Below are 23,260 nucleotides of genomic sequence, written 5' to 3'. Positions count from 1 at the left end.
CATAGATCAAAAGAATAACATCTCCTCCAGTATAACAGCAAACATTCTTATTGCCCTTTTATTTATTGCTAAGTTCACTAACTTAATGGTAGACGTATTTGTATCTACTTGGCGAGGAAGGTTTACTGGGCATAAGTAGCCTGAGTCATCGTGTATCAGAAAAGCAGCAAGATTCAAAGCGAAAAAAAAATAAAAGCCATAATTTTAGATTTAACAGCCATAATTTAACTACAACAATGACTATCGACGAAACATTTATTATCGACAGCCTATGAAATTCCGGAAGCACTGAAAAATAACTTTATCATAGATATTTTCCTAAGATTACCGTTTCGATTAGTGAAATTTAATAAATGACTCACGTGTTACATTACCATTAATTGGATTGCAGCTACGAATCGATGGGTGTTTTTTCTTGCGATCTTTTACATCGCACGCGTAAGTTCAACCTTAAACGAAATCGTCGAGTATCCCCTGTCCACGATCGATGCCACAATCGATATTAAGAAGCTTGAACAGCAAAGCGAGCGACTGAAGAGCTCATTGGGTGCGTTGCATAATAACTACGAGCATGGTATAGATATTGCGTTCCTGGTTGATTCTTCACTGTCGGTTGGTCTTGCAAACTTCAAGTTGGAACTTCGTTTTGTCAAGAAGATTCTAGCGGATTTCAGTATAAGCCATCTACGCAAAAATACGACGCGAGTCACCCTTGTAACGTTCAGTTCACCCGATAAAGTTGTAACTCATGTGGACTTTATTTCACCGAATGGAAGTTCGCAGATTCTCAATCGACATAAGTGTTCTCTGATGGCGGAGCTTGCCCAAATCCAATATGTCGGTGGCCTCACTTATACTCTCGGGGCTATGAAAATCGCCGATAGGGTTTTGGGTGCGAGCAACAGATCCGTGCCTCAGGTTGTGTTTCTCGTCACTGATGGATTCTCCAATGGTGGTGATCCAAAGCCAATAGCACGAAAGCTTAAATCACGTGGCGTAACAATTTTCACGTTTGGCATCAAGAACGGAAATGTCAAAGAACTTCAGGTAAGCGGGCGCTTTAATTTGTGAGCCTATTTATGCATTATTCAATATTAAATGTAGCTATAAAGAAGAAAAAAAAAAAAAAAAAACTGGAGCCACGTTTTTAAAAGGACTATTTTTTGCGCTTTTCATTTACGCGTAAGTCAGTTATCAGTCCATAGAGCGTCCAATTGAACATTTATGGACAAAATGTCAGGTGAAGGACGGGTATTATAAGAAGAGAAGGAAAAGTTAGCAAAAAGGCAATAAAGAATTCCTGTGCTATTTATTATTTATCCGCTTTCTATTTGTTTGGTCTCTTATCAGAAGGCTATGTATTTACAGTCATATCATTTTTACTAAGCACATTTTCAAAAATAATCACGTATATCATTTTTACTAAGCACATTTTCAAAAATAATCACGTCAGCGCCGCTTGAGTATGATCTACTATCAGATAATTACTGCTTTTGCTTTTCCAACTACTTTTTTTTTGTAGAGTGCGTTATGCCTGGGCATTTAGGTCGCATCTTTTTATTGTTGCACGGTAACCATCACTAAGTAGCACGTTGTCGCGCTGGTTCGAATTTTAGCGCCAACAAATATTATTATTAAGGTTAATAACTACCTGTATGGTTGCCATGCCGTATCGTTGGTCTGTTGTAAGCAGCCCAGATAAGTCTGATAAAGCCTGATTGGACTTTTTGATGCTGTACTTAAAAAGAGGTAATTCCAATAGCTTGTTCATATAAAGAAAGTAGCTGAGTGTTAAACAAATACGAAGTTTGAAAAAAAAAAAAAGAAGAAAAACCTACTTTTGTGTCACGACAAAAGCCCGTACAACGAAAAAACAGGTAGAAGTCCTTTCGGGAGCACAGGTGTTAGACAGTTCGTTTTTTTGCTTGATACATAGACTTGATGAGTAATGCCGTCTGGTAGCCTGGCTATACGCTAGCCTGCATCGAATGATAGCCAGTTCCACTGCGATGCGAATTAAAATGATGGGGGCCTACTCTGGCATTAGTGGTCGGAAGTCTAGCCTAAGCTAGGCGGGACGCTTCAACAAACGATTTCATTGTCACCGGCTGCCAGTAAATACTGCCTGTGCCTAATAGAAAATCCGGGTCTCTGGATGTATCTTGCGTCCTGCTCAGGCAAGACTACTGCCAAGTAGCGCATGCATGCGAAACTTCGACGTGCTGTACAAAGGGAGTTCGATAAAAATTCGATTGTGTTGGTAAGATCTACCTCTAAAATGATTCGAAATCTTGGGCTCAGACCGTAAAGTATTGAGTACGAACTACAAAAGATTCAAAATTGCAGGATATGGCAACGACCCGAAAGGAACATTGTTTTATTGTAAACTCTTTTGAAGAGTTTGAAGCTCTGGCTCGACGTGCCCTACACCAAGATCTCTCAGTGGGCGATTTCGAGCCATTGGACTTATCTCAATGCAATGGATTGTGCCCAGCCGGACAGCTGTGCTGCCAATCGGGGGCTCGTTGTGCTTGTGGTACTACCTCTGGCTACTTTAGCTGTCTTTGCCCACGCGGTCAATATGGAACGGGCCTCAAGGGCGAATGTAAACGTGAGTTGAGTAACTTTTACGTTTCGTACAACTTGAACAAGAGCAGTTTAAATACGTGTTTCTAGCTACGCATTTGAATCCAGGTTCAATTTAAAGCCGCAAGTCGCGTAAATGTTTTCAATCGACATCACAATACATTAATTTATCTCCCATTGCGATTGTGGACACATATAGCATGCCCGAAAGGAACATATCAGCCCAGATTTGTGCACGGCGGCATCGAAGAATGCTTGCCCTGTCCAGGTTCACATCAAACTTCTCCATCTGGCAGCCATTCCAAACAACAATGTAGCTGCAAGAGCGGCTTCACCACGTTGATCACAGGAAATAGCAGCGTCTGCATGCGTGAGTACAACATCGAATGCTATCACTTGCCATAAATTTTTCTTTATTAGGATAATATATATATATATATATATATATATATATATATATATATATATATATATATATATATAGGAGAAAACTGAATAGGACAATAAAAAGAAAATCATTTGTTCTAATTTCGATAGTTAGATTGATTGTTATGTTTTAAAGTATGAGTAGCTGGGGTACCTAAAACATGTTGTTCGCATTTATCCAACGTTGAACTATCTAGAAATGGATGCAATTATCTAGTTTCGTACCACAGTGTCGCACGTCTAAGGGTCCCTTTCCGACAAATACGTAGTGTGTTTCAAGGTACATCTCCACCTATGTGCATGTTTTTAATATGTGTAATGTCGCGTATTTCAGAACACAATACGTTACCTTTATATACAGATATACTTCACGAAGTCCAGGCTTCGATCCGCACCAGTTTTGTTTTTATTTTAACTGATTTATTAATCACACACTCAGTCTGACATGAATTATTAACCCGTTATTTTTTTTTGTAATTATTTCGTCAATCTGTTCTAATACGTTTTCCAGGGAGCTTGGCCAATTCCAGATTTGTTTCTCTTGTAATATGACGGCTTTGAGAAGATTTTTAAAAACCGGCAGACTTCTCACGAACATACGGGAATTGTTTTTAATAGGTGCTGTCATTGAGAGAATTGGCTAACCTATTGATTCTGCTCTTAGGATGTCATCGAAGGATACGAGTTGAAATTGTTTCTTAAGTAAATATATTAAATTATGATTGAGTCTGTACGATGGGACAAATCACCAAGGTTTTTTTAGTTCTCTCCCCTTTTTTGGGTAAGTAATTACATACTCTACTAAAGGAAAATCTAATAAATATTTCATAGTGATTTTATAAATTGCAGCTGCTGTATTCTGTTCTTGGCAGTGCGCCAAAACGTAAAGGTTTTTCCTTTTCAACTCTCCTTCATTAATAAATGGCTATATGCAGATGCTATATTAAATCGGGACACAAACGTTTAATATTTCCTAATTGCCATATTTTTTTTTTAATATTTTGTTAGTTTTTACCAAAGTGGGTAGTCGTACCTCGTCTTTGATATTTTGGCCTTTTTCTGGAAATGAACGCAGATATTTTTTCACGGAAATCAATTTTACATTAGCGACGCTAACTTTCCAATTGTCATTTACTAGAAATTTGCCGAAATAACCACTTGAAATGTACGTGGTTTCACTCCATTGTTGCATGGGTAAAATGGTACCACCAACAGGATTTTTACAATTTTGACTCAAAGATCTCTACGTTAGATATAGGTCTACGTGTTGCCCTCTTGTTTAGCTTGTCGAGGTCTATCGGCTGAAAAAACACTCTTACCTAAAACACCATGTTAGATGTTCACCTTTTAAACCGCGTTCTCCGCCCGATTACTGATATTTAGGTAAAAATAATTATAGCTTTTGACTGGTACCAAGAAATACTTCCCCTACATTTGCTTCGATGTCAAAAATGTTTATCCCAAAATCATCTTAACGAAAATGCCGTTCGGGGGTATTTTGAACCCAAAAGCTGAGATATCGAGGCATGCTTTGCATTTTGGTTCAGCTTTTGATCAATGTCGAAGACGACCATGTAAACACTGGGCTGTCATTTCGCGAAAAAAAATTTTCGACAAATTTTAACAACATTTCTGCCAAAAGATAACCTATTTCAGTTCCCTCAGCTCTCTCCTAAATATGCACGAGGAATTCTTGCAAAATAAACATTATAAGAAAACGAGTTTTTTTCTGTATAACTTAATTGCCCCGGTTACGCTTTGTGAGATGAGAAGACAAGCTACCCCGGGGAAAATAGTACTCGCCCGATCGGCTTCATCTTACGCACAACTATACTCTAGATGATACTCCGGCAATGCACCGAAAATCGCTGTGTCGGTCAATTTGGACTGGATAACCAACTAAAGACAATGATTTTAGTAGTACGTAGATGAATATACATTTCGGGTATGGTAAAAAAAAAATTGGGTAATGCACTCATTTGTTGCGTCCTATTTGTATGGTTATCTTTGAAAGAACTGATGGTAACCATATTGCTGACTGCTTCGGTATTCTGGGGAGGACTTCATTTTATACAAATAAAGTTGAAATACAAAGACCAACTCGTTTGATGAAATACTTAGATAGGCTGATACTCGTAATCATACACAATGAGCAATTATCAATCGTCAAATAAAAAGTTCACATGTCGAGGACCCTCAAATGAAGCTTAATGTGTGGCGAATTGCTATGATTTTAACACTTCTCTTTGTTATTGATTTACTAATTTTCCTCATAGTCATTGTAACATTTTCATCACACGTAACACCAAGCGAAAGTCTTGTATTGTACATGTAGATAGAATTCTGATTCTGCATTGATACTGTACATAGTTGTGCCAGTGCCTCTTGACATTTACCAGTATGGTCACATGTATAAATTAGCCCCTTTTATCATTATTGTGATCTATCTGTTCTGTCAGCGGTTCGTTGCCCTGCTCTGGTAGCCCCATTAAATGGCTTCCTAGTGAACGAGAAATGTGAGAGTGTATTTAACGCCGCGTGCGGAGTAGCTTGTGAGACAGGCTATAAGCTATCTGGTCCAAGCATTCTGGTTTGCAATCAAGACGGCCGCTGGAGCGGCGAGATGCCCAAATGTCATAGTATGTATATTAATACCACCACAATTATAGAAAGTTTGAATTTATCGCACGACAGAAAATGGAATATAATGTAAGTAAATGACATAGTTAAAGATGAAAGTATGCCTACAATATAAGTTGAACGTTGTCCATATCTTCCTCAACACACCCTTCGTTAGCATCTATCGTATAAATCGCATAGAACACAGATCTCATAGATTCCTATTACTGGTTCAGACTTAAAAAGTTTTAATTGTTCACTGAATATATCTATTTTTTATTACTTGAATTTGCTTATGTCGAACTAAACATCTCCCTTACATAAGAACAAACGCATATCTAAAGTGCTAGCCTCCATTTAGAAGAACTGCCCTATGAACAACGTGTAGAAACTCATCGTTTATTTGTAGCAGTTTGAAAATTCTAATTGAATTTATCGAACGTAGGAAGCTAGGATATCTGCTACGAATAAATACCCTTAGGTTTGGAGTTAGAAGTGTATTGGTTCCCGTTGTTGTTCCTGCCGGCGTAGAGCGCAAGTGTCAGGAGCTGACTGCACCCAACTCTGGCTGGATGAAGTGTACGACGAGGTCGTACCAATTCGAAACGGAATGTGAGTTTGGCTGTAGTGAGGGATTCGTTCTTGTTGGATCGAAACGGAGAAACTGTTTGGCAGTAGCGCACTGGGATGGGCTTCCGGCAACCTGTCGACGTAAGATTCGTTGAGCCTTTATCATTTTTTTACTACTAGGGAACTCAACTAGTCAGAAAAATATCGTTCATTAATTGAAGTACCCCGATAGTTAAGTTGATAAATGCAGTCACGTATTTCGATCATCATCCACTGACATCTACCAAGCGCACTAGAACTATATGTAGATATAAAAAATGTTTGGTATCATATTAGAGTTAGCGTTAAGTAAAAAGAAAACACTTATCTTTTAGTAGTTAACATCTGTTCGTTTTTAGAGATCTACTGTCCTGCTCTCGACATCCCTGCAAACGGAAGAATTTTTCCACTGTCATGCAATGCGAGCAGGACTACCTTTGGGGATCAGTGTCGTTACCGATGTCAGGAAGGTTATCGACTTACAGGGCCTTCATCAAGAGAATGTATCTATCCTGGTGTATGGACCGATCATCAATTGGTCACTCGTTGCGTCGGTACGTGTTATGTTGCTTACGAGTTGCTTAATTTGATACTTTTATTCAACGATATAAAAATAACAGGGCCAATCATTATTTTATCAACTTATTACTTAATAGTCCTTGTAATGTAGGTGACTGACAAGGTGAACTGGTTGTGTCACAAACAGATACTAAACCGCCTTCAATTGAATGTCCCGATAATATCCTCGTACCGGCGGACCCGGGGGAGCCGTACGCGACAGTCGACTTCAGTTTGCCATCGATACAAGATAACAGTGGATTCCAAGAGATCACATTGACGGTTTCTCCAGCCGTGGAGCCACCATTGCCATTTTTCATTGGGGATCCCATGAACATCACCTACACTGCTACAGACTCGCAAGAAAATAAAAATTCGTGCACATTTTCCGTTACCGTCATAGGTAAAAATCAGTTCGTTGTAAAAAGAATCCCCCATAAGGTGTGCGTGACTCGTTCCCTTCATCTTGAAATGCCCTCACACACAAATATATAGAAACTCGACATCTCGAACAACTTCAAAAAAAACAACTCAAAAGAAACAACCATTGCGAGGTATAGAGCTGGAGATATAGAATTAGCTTAGAATAAGAAACTGAACTGCCTATAGAAGAACACCAGTCAGAGAAGCGGCCTGGAGTCCATAACCGCGGAGCTTTTTCTTGTATTTTCCTCGGCTAAGCGGAGCGTATGCTTCTACCTGGTCAGCATTCTACCTGCCGAATAGCTTGAACACAGATTAAAAAAAAAGCCGCGCTATTTTAATTTTGTAGTAGTAAGATGTATATATATACGCATGCAACTTGAAACTTACAGACGAGGAGCCCCCGACTGTTGATCGTTGCGAGTCTCCAGCCGTGACGCTTTCATCAGATGGACAGGGCGCCAAGGTCGTCTGGGAAGAGCCGCTATTTTCTGACAATTCGAATGAAGATGTGTTCATCTGGAGTTCACATAAGCCTGGACAATATTTTCCGATTAACGATACCGTCGTCACATACAATGCCGCCGACAATTCTGGCAATAATGCTTCCTGCACGTTTAACATCACTGTTAAGGGTAGGTAATTACTGATCATTAGTAATCACACTAAATCGAAACTATCCGTTGAATATACGATTTTATAATTTCGAGCCATAGTGTACAGTAACTATAGTTGTTAATATCAAATTTAACTCATACGTATCCCTCGAGATAGTCGATCTCTAATTGTTAGAATTGTTAAGCATAGCTGATATTTAATTCAGATGTTATTGTCAATCAATATTTATATATATGCAGCTAAACTTTTTCAGTACCCTAAGCCCTTCGTGACTAAAGGAATGGTATGTTAATAATTATGAAAAAAAAAATATTTCAACGTCAATTTCGTATCAAAATATTTACAATGTATTTTGCAGATTTTTTGCAAAAAGTAAGCGCCAAGAAATACGTAGTGAATGTTCTATGTTTAAACATCGTTTTTATTAAAACTTCTGCTCCTTTAACAATAATGTTTACTACAAATCGTCGTATGTAATTTTTAAGGATGGTATTATTTTAGTCCTATAAATAATAAATAAGGCTCAATAAAAAAAAATATCGGCAAGTACTGTGTGATAAAAAAAATCCGACAGGTCCGAAAAGATACCCTAACATTAATCCAGTGTCCAAACATTGTAGTTATTACAATTTCTATTTTTTTTTTTACTTTAATAATTAATACACATTGATTACCATGCACATCAACAATTTTTCAATATAGCATTCCTAAACCTTCTAAACACTTGAAAAGATCAATAAACTTAATTTAACCTACAAATGATCTGCAAAAGCCTTTCCTCTTTCCGCCTTTTCTTAAAAAATCCGACATTTCGCGATTAATTGAAACTTATGGCGTCGCATTGTTCTCGCACTGATTGGCAACGTGCTGTCACGAACAAACCTGCTATTTCACTACCGTTTACCTTCAATATTACTCATGTGATGTTAGGAGGAAAATGCATTTTTAGACATCTTTTTCATACGGGTGATGATTGGCGGTTAGATCTCTATGGCTTCGATTTTAATATGTGACTATTACAGCGACCAAGTGCGAGCCTTCCTTCAGCGTGCTCAACGGGAAGCTCAACTGTACCGTGGACGCGCTTCAAACACTTTGCCATATCCAATGCGATCGAGGATTTACGCTCCTGCCGAATCTGCCCAATTACCTACGATGCATCGATGGCGTCTGGAATATAAGTGATATCGATTTGCCCTCTTGTACCAGTAAGTAGAAACCAGTCATTGTCACCGACGAAGCTTCATGCAAGTAGGTAAGCGTAGAAGGGAAAGTGAGAATATTACCGAATAAAAACAGTTGTACAAATAGCAGGTGGATAGATAATGTAAAAACTATTTTTTTTTTGTATTATCTGGTGATTATTAGCCGATTAGTGTCCGAAGGGTCTCAACTTTCGATCTCTGTTGATTTATATTTTAGCTGTGGTTACTTCAAGTAGTGGCAGTAGTTCGAAGTTAACATCGTCGAGCGCATCGACACCAGTCGTATTGCCAAGCGGAACAATGTTCGAATGCACTAACGAGTTCCTGTCCCAGCAGCTATCGGTGGTTCTCAAGAAGCGTATTTCTATGAAGAACGTAATCAAGTGTAGAGCCAAACCAAAATGTTATAAGGAAAAGCTGAAACCCATTTGTGAAGTAACCCAACGAAATAGTGAGCGTCGAGTAAACATCTCAGTATCAGCACAAACACGCATGCAGCAAAAGTTAGACATCCTTCTAACCTTATTCACGATCAGGACATACGATAACCTCAAATAACCGTGACAGGTCGAGCCCATCTAGTTAATCCAGGGAGGTAAACGATTTAACAAGCAAGTAAATTAACCCCATTACGTCCGTTTGACTGCCTGCCATATATAAGGTATGGTCGACAAGCTCTATCTGAGTGCTGTAATGGAAATAAGTACACGCCTTAAGGCAGACCGACAGATCCCATTGTGCCCATCGTGACGGTCTGCGTGCATGTTGTTGTAAACATCTGTCATATGTAAGTGTCATTTCTGCATCACGGGAAGTAGTAATGCTCCCCATAACTAGGAGGAACTACAAATCAGGCAGTAAAGGACGTAGAAAGCAATAAAGTGTGTAACATTACAGTGCTACCCATCTCAAGCCATGCTGCGCGAAAACGTCGTAGTGTTTCTGATGCCAGAGCCAGCAAATCCGATAAAGACAGCGACACTGATCTCAATCTCGAGGATGAAGATATGATACTGCACTCCATGGACGACATGATGTCGTCTGTCAGAGATGGTCTGAACCAAAGGAATCAGTCCTATCACTCCCTGTGTCCATTGGGCTGGGTTCATATCGACGAAAGAACGTGCGGTTAGTCAATTCATATCGGCTTATTGTTGATTAAATATACAAAAAACAAATACAATAAATCGCGTTCAGATTCATACATGAAATGCGTCCCACAACCAATGTCATAATTTTGTGTTTCATTAAAAATTAATAATTAGATGCATTTTCTGTGCGAAGAATTTTATTATCCAATAGCTGAAGCCATTTAAAAATTTCTGTTCCAAATTTTTTGATGGTGGACAAGACGGGCACGGCATTTACGCATGAAGCTTTATTGGAGCCGAGACCAAATATGGCCCACACAGTTGATTAAAAAGTACTTGATTAGGGAAAGACTCCAGTTACCCGAAAGTTAGTTTTAACTAAATGTTTATGCGGAGCCAGCTTCTTAAATTTATATAAACGTACGCTTAAGAAAATCCCAGTTGATCCATAGGTTAACAAAATGTCTTTGTAGAGTTGTTTTGTGAAATATTTAGCCTTTCCAAAAGAAATCGATTGGCGTGTGAGCTAGTTAATTTTTTTTTTGTTAGAAGTAGAATATTCGCTTCTGTTAACAATTCCAACATCAGCTCTTCGACTTATTGCTTATTCCCGTCATTTCCATTTGTATCAGCTGTCAACATTTTCTAATTAAAGATATATATATGATGCTTCAGACAGCAAAACCTTGCTGATTCCCAGAAAGCAAGCTTCTAATTTCATACGTGATGCTTCACCTCGAGAAGTACTTACTGGATTGCCCATGAGGAACTTGTGCTTTAGCCCTTAAAATAACAGGCCTTCTTATTTACTATTTAACGGCTAATACATTGTATTATAATAGAAACTTATATTCGAAAATTGATACCGAATTCCTTAATTAGAAAATGATTTGTATTTTAGATAAATGTCTAACTAGTTCTTGAAGTCGCTGTTTCTTAATAATCCCTGTATATACATGAGATGCTTTTGAAACAAGTCAAAGTCCAACGTTAGCGTAATCATTGACCAACAATAAAATACGATATTCCTATTTATGTTCTGCTGATGCAGTGGAGTGTCCTGTTGGAACGTTTCATAACTTCCTCGAACGAACGTGCAGTCCATGTCCATTTGGAACTTATCAGTTCAAAGGTGGCCAGCTGAGCTGTGTCGTGTGTCCAGATCATACCTCCACTGCAGGCGAGAGCTCTAAGAGCGCGGACGATTGCAAACCCCAGTGTGTACCCGGGATGTTCTCGAAAAACAATGGCGTTATACCCTGTGAAACCTGTCTTCTTGTAAGTTCAGAGCACGAGAATCTTTACCCATATGTCCACAAAAATTTGCCCAGCGTTTAGCGGCCAATATATAATAGCATTATTTCCATTTATCAGACCAAATGACGTAAAAAGGGGTCTCATAGTTGGAGCTTTATTTCACGTAAAACGCCCTACACTATTATAGCTTTTTTCCAGGGTGAGTATCAGCCACAGTATGGGTCCAAATCTTGTCGACGGTGTCCAATCGGAATGACAACCATGAAACGCCGTTCGTTTCAATTGCGCGATTGTAGAGAACGTTGTCCTTCACACAGTGTTTCCCGATTTGGTGTTGCGCCATGCTATCCTTGTCCCACAGGATACCACCAGCCTTTGAAAGGACAAAAGGGCTGCATTCCTGCTACCGGTATGGATGACTCTTGCATTCATGCTCACTTCCATTAATCTTCGTAACAGATTTAACAGCTTAATTTTGTCTAGGGTTTCATTTTCGCTGCTCAAAACAGAGAAACCGCAGCTGTGTATAAAATGGTAGCAGCGGCCACTAAGATTGCCATTCTATTGTGGGAAACTGTTCTCCTATGCATTACAGTGGAAACGTCGCATAATCACAGCGAGTACCTTCCCTTTAACGCGTGCTTCTTATCACCATGCCAGAACGATGCGACGTGCATTCCGATGGACAAACATTTTGCTTGTACCTGCCTTCCTGGTTATACGGGAAGCTACTGCGAGAAACGAATCGATGAATGTGCGTTACTTCCCTGCGGTTTAAATGCTACCTGCGTCTTGCACGAAACATCTGGCTACACATGTTTATGTCCACCCGGATTACGAGGACAAAATTGTGACGAGGACGTTAATGAATGTGCCCTTTCCAGTTGCCTCAACGGGGCTACTTGCGTGAACATTTTTGGATCATTTCAGTGTATTTGCCCTGATGGATATACAGGTAAATATGCGTTTGTTGTCAGTTTTAGAGGTTGCTTACATGCTTTACTTAAAATACCACATCCCTTTGTTGCATTCTTGATAGCATAATTGTATACTACAGTTTAATATTAACACAACATAGCCGTCTCACAGGCTTAACGTGTTCGGAAGATATTGATGAGTGCAGTCAACAACGGTACGGCCAATTCACTCCAAATCTGCATACGCCACCATTGTGTCACAATGGGGGACAGTGCGTGAATATTCCCGGCTCGTTTCGCTGCGAATGTCTAGACGAGTTCACGGGCCAGTACTGCGAGCATCTTTCGTGTGACTGCCAAAATGGTGGAAGCTGCTCTCTGGGCAAGTGTTTCTGTCGGCCAGGATTCTGGGGTAACAAGTGCCAACATCTATCGTCTAAAAGTTACTGCGAAGCAGTCAAGCCATGTTTTAATGGAGGGACGTGCAAGGATGTTGAGCCTGACAGCTTTTCGTAAGCGCTTTTCAAAATCTTACTCTTCTTGATGCCGATTATTTACGCAATATGTATCTGCAGGACAAATGCTATTCATCGCATTGTATAATGTCCCATCCAAACTAGAGAACTGTATGTTGCTTTGACTCAATGGTAATAGCAATGGATTTGTCCATAGGTCATTTATATTATCATAGGGTTGAATTTTTGCAGGTGTCAATGCCAACCAGGCACAACTGGTCTGCTGTGCGAGGAAGAGGTGGCGGAAAATTTTCTGCTCCAATTTCTGGGTAATACCACCTCGGACTCTGCCCGGTTGAGTAACCATCTCGGCACCGAACCTCTCGAGGAGTTTACTGTGTGCCTCTGGTTGAAGTCCAACGACACGCAGAACTATGGCACTCCATTTTCGTACGCATCTGATGACAAGGATAACTTGATTACCATTACGGATTATAGCGGGTACGGCACGAACGAAATGCTATAATTCATTTATTATTTATAACTTATTATACATTCGCAAAAAATGTCTAATCCCATTTAGTAACCAAGACGTATTGCTGTCTAAGGCTCGCCGCAATGGCGCGTAGTTAGGCTTCATTTAAATACATTTGCTTTTCTAAGATTTAGCTAAGGGTGAGCGTACAAGGTTATTGCTTGAACTATACTTATATAACTGGTCTCGTCAGTCGTATCGAAATATTTAGATTTTTGTGTAAGCATCTAGGGGATAATGATTGTTCAGATTCTAATAGCTATTTGTAAATTAAGAGCTCACGTCGAGCTACGCCTGTAGAGCTGGGACGCGTTACAGGGCATACGATAAAGTACATCCGGATGCCATTTTTTTTTATCAGTTCGCATACGCCTAATCTTGCGATCGACAGTGTCGCCTCCTTCTATAACTATATATTGAGTTCTGCATATTTGAATTTCATCAACAGACTGGTCTTCTATGTGAACAACGAGCACGTTATCAGCGATATCACTGTCATTGATGATCGTTGGCATCATCTCTGCTTTTTGTGGAGTCTCCAGGGAGGGCATTATGCGATCTACGTAAACAGCAAACTAACTCTAGAAGGAGGCAATCTGTCTGCTTCAACGCTCGTTTCCCCGAACGGCACTTTGATCCTCGGTCAAGAGCAAGATCAACAAGGCTCCGGTTTCGCTCGAATGGAATCTTATGCCGGTCTGATCGCACACGCGTACTTCTGGAAGAAGCGATTACGTACAGCCGAAATAAAAGCTCTGTTCACTGACTGTTCAGCTCCAGTTCGAGTGACTATCCGCCCCGATCAGCTACTTGTAGCGTGGGGAGACTTCCGGGCTGGCGTGCGCGGGAACGTGAAGGTTTTGCAGAGCAATTTTTGCAAGCCATGCGGCCTGCCGGAAACAACCGGAAACGGCTACACAACAAGCAACGGACAAATTAGCGGCGCTCGAGTTCAGTGGCACTGTGATCCTCATTTTGAGCTTATCGGCAGCCATGAAGCTGTCTGTCTAAAAGTTGGCGAGTGGTCCGCGCCAAAACCAGCCTGCGTAGGTAAATTGTAACCCGATTTTATTAAAATAATATAGTACGCAAGTTAAGCAAGGTCATCATGTGAGCCAAAGTTGGACGTTTTTTTCTTTATGAATTTTTTTTAGACTCTTGGCTTTTCTATATTGTTTCCAAACAAACTATTACGTCACTATCCGGATGTGTATTTACGAAGCAAAGAGCAATGACGGCAGGTACCCTTAAGACCGTTAAATTCATGCTTAGAACTTCGTTATGAATTCTAAACTCTAGTTATAGTATATATAGCGGCAAAATTGCAAAGTTACGCTAATACTCTTGAATTTCATAAACAGAAATTATATGGATAAGGAATAAGCTATTTTTGTGATTTGATATTAATTACCGTTGTGGATCGATTAATCAAGATCTAATCTTTTCTTCGTACGGCACATGTAGGCAAGTATTGCCCTGTGGGCCAGCTTGACAACGGGCGCACTATCCCTCCTAAAAACCTAGTCGAGGTCGCTGAGGTTGTTCGCTTCGAATGCAATGAGGGATTGCATTTACGAGGATCTTCTATTGCTGTATGTGAATCCACAGCTAGGTTAAACATCACTGATTACCCATCATGTAGTACTAGCCGATCAAAGCTCTCGCTCACTCCTCGAAGGTGCCCAGCAGATCATATGGAGATCCTCAAACGAAATCTTGGCGTAGCAAGAACGTCGAATGATAGCACTACAGAGGAGAGCTTCCGCTGTCCAGCCGGATTCCGGTTAGAGGTTTGTTTCTTTCGGGTTTTTTTTCACGCGCTCGCTTCATGTACAAACGTCTGCTGTTTCATTTTATGTCATTAAAACATGCCCATTTAAGCTCGTCTTCTATTCTAGGGTATTGCAACGCGATTTTGCCGTTCTGGAGAATGGAGCGCATCGCTGCCTTCTTGTTACCCGATCGTCTGTCCTCCGCTGCAACCCATTACGCCTACGTCTGTTACCTACTCGGACGGCACATTAGTCGGCTCTACCGCCACGCTTCGTTGTGCATTTGGCTTTAAACTTCGCTGGAAAACACCTAACGTTCTACTGTGTAATCTTCGAGGAGACTGGCAGCCGACATTTAAATTAGAAGAAGCGTGCGAGCCGATAGAGTGCGGCCCCCTGCCACAAATACAGAATGCCGTTGTCAGTCCTAGCCGTAACCTAGTCTATAATATTTCTGTGCATTACGAAATGTTTGTTTTATATTTTAAACAGAAACTGAAGAAAACGATGGATCCAAATTTTATCACTGCATTCTCATAACTTGCACATAATGCCAGCCCTACTGTAGTTTCCTTGGGAAGTAAGGCCATGGATCCTACCGCAGTATTACCGATACAATAGGAAGGCTAAAGAGTACTTAAAAAAGAGTTTATTCTTTGTATTTAAATATAGCTTCAACGGAACACATCGCATCACGTGGGATCAGTCATACATATAGAGTGTGTACGAGGTTTCTCTGTTGCACCTTCACTGGACGTGCGTTTGATCTGTCTTCAAAGTGGGATATGGTCTCAGCCATCTGGCAATCTCTGTGAACCAAAGCAGTGTAGCTTCCTACAACTGCCTCAGGTTAGAAACTGTTCCATCAGCAACAGAGGGCCTATATTCTACAAGATTTCTACAAGTTTCGAAATAAATAATCGTTTTCTAACTTAGGTTGATGGTAGTTCCGTAATCCTACACAATGGGTCGACGTCGTTTGGTTCCCTAGTGGAAATCTCATGCGAGCGCGGATTTCGCAGCGTAACAAGCATGACGCGAATGCAGTTCGTCTGTAGTGAAGATGGCTGGCAGCGTATGGACGTCGCGGCACATGCACAATCTAGATTAATTCAATGTCGACCGATTCGCTGTCCGCATCCACGGCACCCACCAAACGGACGCGCCTACTTTGTCGATCGCAGTGTAGGGGCAACTATTGAATTTTCTTGCGGGCCAGGCTACACATTTAGTGAGATGGCGCCACAGGTAATTTGCCGACATTTTACTCAGTCTTACTACAGAGAAATTATCACACTGTTTTGTTGTTTGAAAAACCGATACTTCTAATAGTTCATTTGTATCCCTTTTGTTCGCCTGGTAGGTAGACAATGGCCGCGTGTCCATGCTTCTAGTTGCTTGGTCATAGCTTCTGGTTGCGCATTAGCCCCCCTATACCACACCGCGCCCTCACTTTTTATCTGTCCAAAATAAACTATTGTAAAATTGATTCTTGCTTTTGGTTTGTTAGACCGTTACTGAGGGCCTGTTTTATTTTGATATAGGAAAGCGTCTGTCAAGAAGACAGCACGTGGTCGGTTGGAGTAGGTCAACTTGAGAACGTATGCGTTCGTCGTCGAGCGTGCTCACATCTTGTTGCACCTCTTAATGGCTATATGAATATAACAGTAAATCAAGCGAATTTTTCATGCGGTCGGGGCTTCCAGCTGGTTGGCTCACATATGCTGCGCTGTATCAACGGTCAATGGTAAAAACGATGGGAAACGCGATTCAGCTCTACGACCTTAGCAAGGATCCATGTAAAATGTCTTGCAAGTTATGAAAAAGTGAAAACATGGTAGCTAGTACACCTTTTCTACTTTTTCTCCTTTTCTCCTTTGTATAAACACCTACGATATATTGCTTTTGTTTTTCAGGACGGACGTGGCCCCCGAATGTCAACCAGAACGCTGCCCGGTTGAATCGGAAGGAGGTCTAGTTCTAGAAAACGGAATTTTCTCTCCAACCAGAGGCGCAGTCGGTGATCGGGTTTCGGTGTCATGCAAGGTGGGTTACAAACTGCGAGGCGACGTTGAATGGCATTGTCTAGAGAACGCGACATGGTCCGGTTCGACTAGCTGTGTACCTGTTACGTGCGCACCCCCAGAAGACAGCTTTGTAACGCCATTTTATAAAGATTATCGGTGAGTCACATACATTATAGTACATTATAAATAGGTAAGCTTCGAATCATTTTTGTAGACTTACAAGTAACGGCGAAAAATCTCTGTTTAGTCGAGCAAACTGTTGTCTAGCAGTTACAGCAACTTTCAAATAAGCTTTCATCACCTAAACCGCTTGATTCCAATTCATATCTATGAGCTAGAATCCACGATAATTAGCATTATCTATTTATTATTATAGCATTATCCAACATATCCATTATAAATTACACAGCGAAAATTTGTAATTTTTGAAGTTCCTTTTGAGCAGTAAAGTTTCTTGGGCTTTACATGCTTTGTTTTTTCAACTGAAGAAAAAGAGTAATTTGATACGAAATATTTTAATTCAAATTAGAGATTCTTTCAGGCCATCATAACAAAGTACGTTCTATGAATTTTCTACGAATTATACGGTTTCGGAAACCAAATACTAATCATAGAACTCTAATATTATTAAACGTTTCAGTTACTATAGGTCTAATGTACAATCTCGGTTATTTAATAATTGTTTATTTATCTAAGCATGTTTATTAATTTGACCAAAAACGCGATCCCTAACAATGTAACGAATTGTCTACCTGTCCGCTTACATTCATATAAATGTATGTAAACTTTTATTCAAAACAGTAAAAACTTGAAATTCCCAATTTTCCCAGTATCTGCAAGTCAAGTTCACTATAAAATAGGGACCTGCACTTTAACTCATGTCTTGTAACGTTCAATCTAACACGCATTCACCGCGAGTTACCACGCGTAGAATTACACCAGCCAATGTTTCGTCTGATCTTATACAATTTTCGGGTATCGCCTCCTCTTTCTTGTTTAGCTATGGCAGTTCGATTGATTATTCGTGTAACCAAGGGCACGTACTGGTGGGTAGTCGAATTCGCGTGTGCCTTGCCACTGGACAGTGGTCAGCGCCTGTACCCAATTGCCGCCTTGTTACCTGTCCGCCACCCGTCGACAATCGTTCACTGAATATCACATACGACCCGTATAATTCGACGCTGTTTGGTAAGTTGACACAGCGCGAACGGCTTACAATTAAGTAAAAACACATTGTTAGATGAACAACTCAACATTAGAAGTACGAATTGTAATCTAACGATATGATCCGGAATTAGGACACGGCTAATTTTTTTTCAGGGACGCGGGTGCGGGTGTCTTGTGCATCTCCAGAAGGCCATTTAATTGGAGCCTCGCAGTCTTTATGTGGGGATCAAGGGGTGTGGGATCCACCATTGCCTGTGTGTCTTCGCACCACAAGAAACTACTGTCTTACTTCAGGACCCCCCACCAACGGCCGTGTGGAAGTTATAGGCGATATCTATAGGCATGTCTGTTCTGTATAATCTATACCGACACACATTTGTTAGAGTTCGCGTTTCTTGACATTAGTCGCTCCACATAAAATGAAACAACTAGTTTAGGTTATATACTGCTACAAAGCTGTGTCTTTCCTCCCGACAGTTTAAGATAAATATTGTACTGTTACCAATACACTATGACTATAAAGAGATCCGATCCAACTTTGATCAGAAAATAAAGAAAAACTAAACCCCCAGAAATAATATTAAACAATTCTCATTTCAACCAAATGAAATTATGCTGATCAAATAATCTAGTGTTGATAAACAAAAACATACGAGGCTCGGCAGAATTTTCGCAACAGAAAAGCTATTAAACCACCTGCGGCCAATAGTGCGCACAGAAAAATTTAATTACTCTGTCTCTTGAGTACACACAATTGGGCGGCTAAGCCTCTGGCTGAATAAGCGAGGGGTCGTTGCTTGAAGCTACGTCAGTGACTTCAAGACAGGTATGATTAAAAAAAGGAATTTTATATTAAAAGAATCTAAATACGAAGTCTACGTAACACAATGAAAATCTACTCCATATCGAATATACGTTCGTAACTGATCCAACCGCTTTTTCACAATGTGTATTCACGATGAACTTGTACCGTGAATTTAAATTCTCAAGACATTTAATCAAGACATAAAAGATGAGAGAAATGCAGGTTTCATCGAAAAATCCTTTTCATTTGATTTTCTCATTTACTGTTCACTTGAAGGAGACCATCCTAAAGCCACCCTAACCAAATTGACAATTTGGACAAATTGACCAGCTTATGGTCAATATTTAGTGTTTCCAATAACATTTTGACTTTGTACTCTTACAGGTTTAGTTGTGACAGCGGCTATCGGCTAATAGGCAATCCGGAAATAAATTGCAAGCAGGAAACGATGTCCGTTAAAATTCGTCCTCCGAAGTGCGTAAAGCTTGTTACATGCCCTAAGGTATGAAGGCGCTATGCTTAAACTAATTTCTATCTAAGAACACACGCATTGTTTTGAGTTGCAATGAAAACGCAGCGAGTAATATATTTTGGCAATATTTATTTAAAACTGGTATATTCGAGTAAAACTGAGAAGTGATGTCTGAACGCGATATGCCGCCCAAGCAATATAAATCAGGGCGTCCCTATATTATTTTTCTTTTTTTTTTTTTTATATTCGTATGCATCCAGTCATGTACACATGACGGTTAGTGTATCTGTGTCCTACTTTGACCTTGCTCGCAGCTCTGGGCATAAGTAGTTTACTTTTAATTAATATTTAAGTAGATTGAAATTTCATCCGATAAGTTTTGACGACTGTAACACACCTTCATGTTACATAATTTGACTGAGCTAACGATTCTTGGCGAAGGTAGTTTGATATTCACATAAAATCTCATTGAAAAATAGTGTATTCATCGGTTTTTTTGTCAATTTGATTTCCATATGCATTTCGTAACATACTTCTCAGTTTCCGTTTGTGCATCATACACTAACTCCGTACGAAGAATGTTCACACAGATTCGTTTTTGTCGCTTTCATTCATAACCTTATACGTCGGGGCTCTCTGTTCATCCGCCCGTCAGTTTACAAGATCTCTGTCAGTCGCTGACATCATCGTTTTGCCTTCGTCACTTTCCCTCTCTGTGCTTTTTTCTTCTCGATTTTCTCATCAATACAACACCAACTGTGTACGGTGTTGATACGATTCTGGTACTTTGAGGTTCGTTCACTAGGGCAAATTAAAGAATGGCTTGCCATTATCCATTCAATCATTCGTTCGTTTATTAGCAAGGTTGAAAGAGACGTTCCCCATACTCACGTCCCATCCTTTAGACTTTCACACCCCCTTCCCACACTGATAAGAGTCTGTGTTCTTGTACATGCGCGTAATAATGAATGCCGTCATATTTACTATCATTCATTCACATCAGCACAAGATGTAAGGCGTCTGTTCCAGCGTGTTTTTAGCGTATTTTCGCACATCGCTCACACCGGCCTAAATAAAACTGAGGGCCGAACCTTTTTTCTTTTTTTTACAAAGTTATGCGCACACATTCACACACAATGCCCACGACATGCAATTTATGATTGTGACACGAACCGCATGAACGGGAGAATCTACTTTACTTCCCACTTTAGACTCGCGTATCCAACGTTTGCTTGTTGTTTCCGTCTGTTGCCTTTTTTGTTGCCTATACATCACTCCCTAGGTTTTACAAACCATTTGTTTAAACGTATCAATTGCCGTTCAATTACAGTCAGATTGCCCGCACCATTTACTTTAGCCAAATTTTGTTCCATCAGCCCAAGCCTCCTTTGTTTCTTAGAAGGGTTTAGTCTTCTGTTTATTTCAGTTTTGGGAAATATACATCTTTTGAGAATTATACATTCTTCGAGTAATACAGAAGTGTTTGTATTTACAGTTTTTTGTGTGCCGCATAAACATTATTGTTATTAACGTAATTATGATCATTCTTATTATGGGTACAAGACCTCAATTGAATTTCGTGCGCTTCGCTCATGACTCTTGTTTTTTTTTGCTGATGAATCCCCGCCCTTGCATATACACTCATTTCGTGCAATAGCGCACACCACCCCGTAATCAAGGAAGTGCCATATCAAGCCATTTTGTATCTTACCATATGCATCTTATCAGACAGCAGTGGAATTGCGTCCTATCTCCTACATCGATACTCAACAGCTCTGAAACAGTTACATCATTCCTGTTATTTGTTGTTTGATTGCTATCGCCCAATCGATCTATTCGATTTTTTGGATCAACTATTCTATTTCATAATTAACTGGCAGTAGCTGATGAGTGTATACATCGGGATATGATGAGACCGACTAATGAACGACATTCTCACACGGTAGGAGTGAACGACCCGATTGCCGAGCACAACGTTATCCCGTTGACGATATTGATAGTCCGACAAATTTAATACATTATGGATGATATATACTGTAAACACAGGGTCGCGTCTGGTAATAACTGCCTACTATCCTGACCAGTCGCTGTATAATTAAAATATAGGATAGTTCAGTAAACAAGTATACCACTGGGTGTAAAACAGTTTCTTGTAAAGTTAAAAAAATTCTGCGCCAATCAGACTCAGATCAAGCTTTCCCTATCCTGAACTCGTGCTGCCCTCCTGTCTTTCTAATTTACTTCACTGTAGCTATGCTCAATAGGATTTCGTTGCCCCGTTCATCATCACAGTTCGCCCCCTTTAATGTACAATCCTCGTAAATATATATTGACGTCGTTTTGTAGCATTATGAAGTAACTGATGGTGGATTCATAATCGATGAGAACAATAAAAAATTATTTCGGGTAGGGGGTGTGAGGTGACCTCTTTCATGTCCCATTTTTCAGCATCCGAGAACATGATGGCCACCCATGATGGTATTATAGACAATACGGTACGGTTGAGTATACATTTGATTGTTGTTGGTTGGATATGTATTGATTATATGCAGTGTGTCAGCAAATAAAAAAATGCTATTAATATTTAATTATTATCATAGTATTGTCGGTCAACTTAATAGTATCAGCTCATCTTACAGCTCTCATCGTACACTTCGTAATTCGCTCGCTGGTATAATATTATGGTAGTCGTAAATCATTATACATACACATCTATCAATATCCGGATTGTACTCTCATAGTACGTAATCTGCTGTATGCGTGTCCGCTCGCTGCTGCACTATCATACCTAATTAGAGCAATAATAGTAATACTAGAACTAAAATAGTAGTAACTAATCTTACTGGTCAGGTGGATATAGGTGGGGCTTGGCAACCGAAGTCGCGACTAAAGTCAGACGTATTTATATCCGTCTGATTTTGTTGGCAGTCCAAAGCGAGAGACTGGCATGGAGAGGTTGACTGCACATATTTTTTTTCAATATATACCCTTTTTTTTTGTGTTTACACAAGAAATTGTCAAACATCTGTGCCCCCGTTTTGACGGCTCATGTCGATGTTAGTACAAGGATAGATACAATGGTGTCGTGGTTATAAATTGTTTTCTATAGGCCACTGCGTGTAGTAGTTCTTGCTTGAGAGTTTATACATTGTTTGGCATTTGTTGTCTGCTGTTTTCCCTTGCTGAACTTTCCTTTACATTGTTGTAGATTATATTGTAACAACAGTAATAATCGATAAGGCATTAAAACATCATGTGGCATTTGTAAGGGTGGCTCATCGAAAACAATACCCAGCGTTTCTAAACAGCATCCCCTTTTCGCAATCGCCGCCTCAATCATCTTCGTGATTATTGTGCCGCCTTTTTGAGATCGACCTTGTGTGTACTACACGCTATCGAAATAAGAATGGTTTGAAATGTAACAAAATATTTGCCAGTTTCTTGACCATCCTCTTGTAAATATCTTTCTCATTTGCTTATTTTTTTTGCATGTGTGTGTCACCTCTCCGCCACGCCTCGCCCGGCAGAGCACGAATTCTTATACATACTTTATATATAAGTATAGACAGTGTATTTATATAGTTATATTTTATCAACGCTGTTCCATAATACACAGTTTGAGAACTTTGTTGTACAGAATACAGAATTATAACAATCGTCGCTCAGGTGGTATTTCTGCCTCATATATACGCGAAATATATATCTATAAAATCATATA

The 23,260-nt window shown here is 39.9% G+C and overlaps 1 protein-coding gene across 9 annotated transcripts in view; it reads left to right on the top strand.

Moving 5' to 3' along the window:
• Positions 1-23,260, top strand: part of LOC111244782 (sushi, von Willebrand factor type A, EGF and pentraxin domain-containing protein 1-like) — a 38,713-nt gene that overhangs the window by 10,282 nt on the left and 5,171 nt on the right. For 4 of the 9 annotated variants that reach the window (XM_086979250.1, XM_086979252.1, XM_086979253.1 and 1 more), the window contains exons 2-27: positions 392-1,047; positions 2,347-2,611; positions 2,786-2,956; positions 5,472-5,651; positions 6,163-6,342; positions 6,579-6,794; positions 6,947-7,201; positions 7,614-7,856; positions 8,862-9,047; positions 9,262-9,495; positions 9,942-10,172; positions 11,187-11,413; positions 11,591-11,801; positions 11,988-12,347; positions 12,482-12,821; positions 13,017-13,265; positions 13,748-14,349; positions 14,764-15,089; positions 15,198-15,491; positions 15,744-15,920; positions 16,008-16,319; positions 16,616-16,818; positions 16,988-17,254; positions 18,099-18,286; positions 18,419-18,605; positions 19,455-19,572. In XM_086979250.1, the coding sequence (XP_086835376.1) occupies positions 392-1,047; positions 2,347-2,611; positions 2,786-2,956; positions 5,472-5,651; positions 6,163-6,342; positions 6,579-6,794; positions 6,947-7,201; positions 7,614-7,856; positions 8,862-9,047; positions 9,262-9,495; positions 9,942-10,172; positions 11,187-11,413; positions 11,591-11,801; positions 11,988-12,347; positions 12,482-12,821; positions 13,017-13,265; positions 13,748-14,349; positions 14,764-15,089; positions 15,198-15,491; positions 15,744-15,920; positions 16,008-16,319; positions 16,616-16,818; positions 16,988-17,254; positions 18,099-18,286; positions 18,419-18,605; positions 19,455-19,572 (6,878 nt within the window). Of the gene's footprint in view, positions 1-391; positions 1,048-2,346; positions 2,612-2,785; positions 2,957-5,471; positions 5,652-6,162; positions 6,343-6,578; positions 6,795-6,946; positions 7,202-7,613; positions 7,857-8,861; positions 9,048-9,261; positions 9,496-9,941; positions 10,173-11,186; positions 11,414-11,590; positions 11,802-11,987; positions 12,348-12,481; positions 12,822-13,016; positions 13,266-13,747; positions 14,350-14,763; positions 15,090-15,197; positions 15,492-15,743; positions 15,921-16,007; positions 16,320-16,615; positions 16,819-16,987; positions 17,255-18,098; positions 18,287-18,418; positions 18,606-19,454; positions 19,573-23,260 lie in introns of those variants that run through there. The other 5 variants (XM_086979256.1, XM_086979251.1, XM_086979255.1 and 2 more) reach the window with 5 other exon arrangements.

Source organism: Varroa destructor, unplaced genomic scaffold, assembly GCF_002443255.2.
Source record: "Varroa destructor unplaced genomic scaffold, Vdes_3.0 BEIS01000002.1, whole genome shotgun sequence".
Lineage (NCBI taxonomy): Eukaryota > Metazoa > Arthropoda > Arachnida > Mesostigmata > Varroidae > Varroa > Varroa destructor.
Note: the sequence above shows the minus strand (reverse complement) of the source record. Positions and strands in the feature narration are given on the sequence as shown.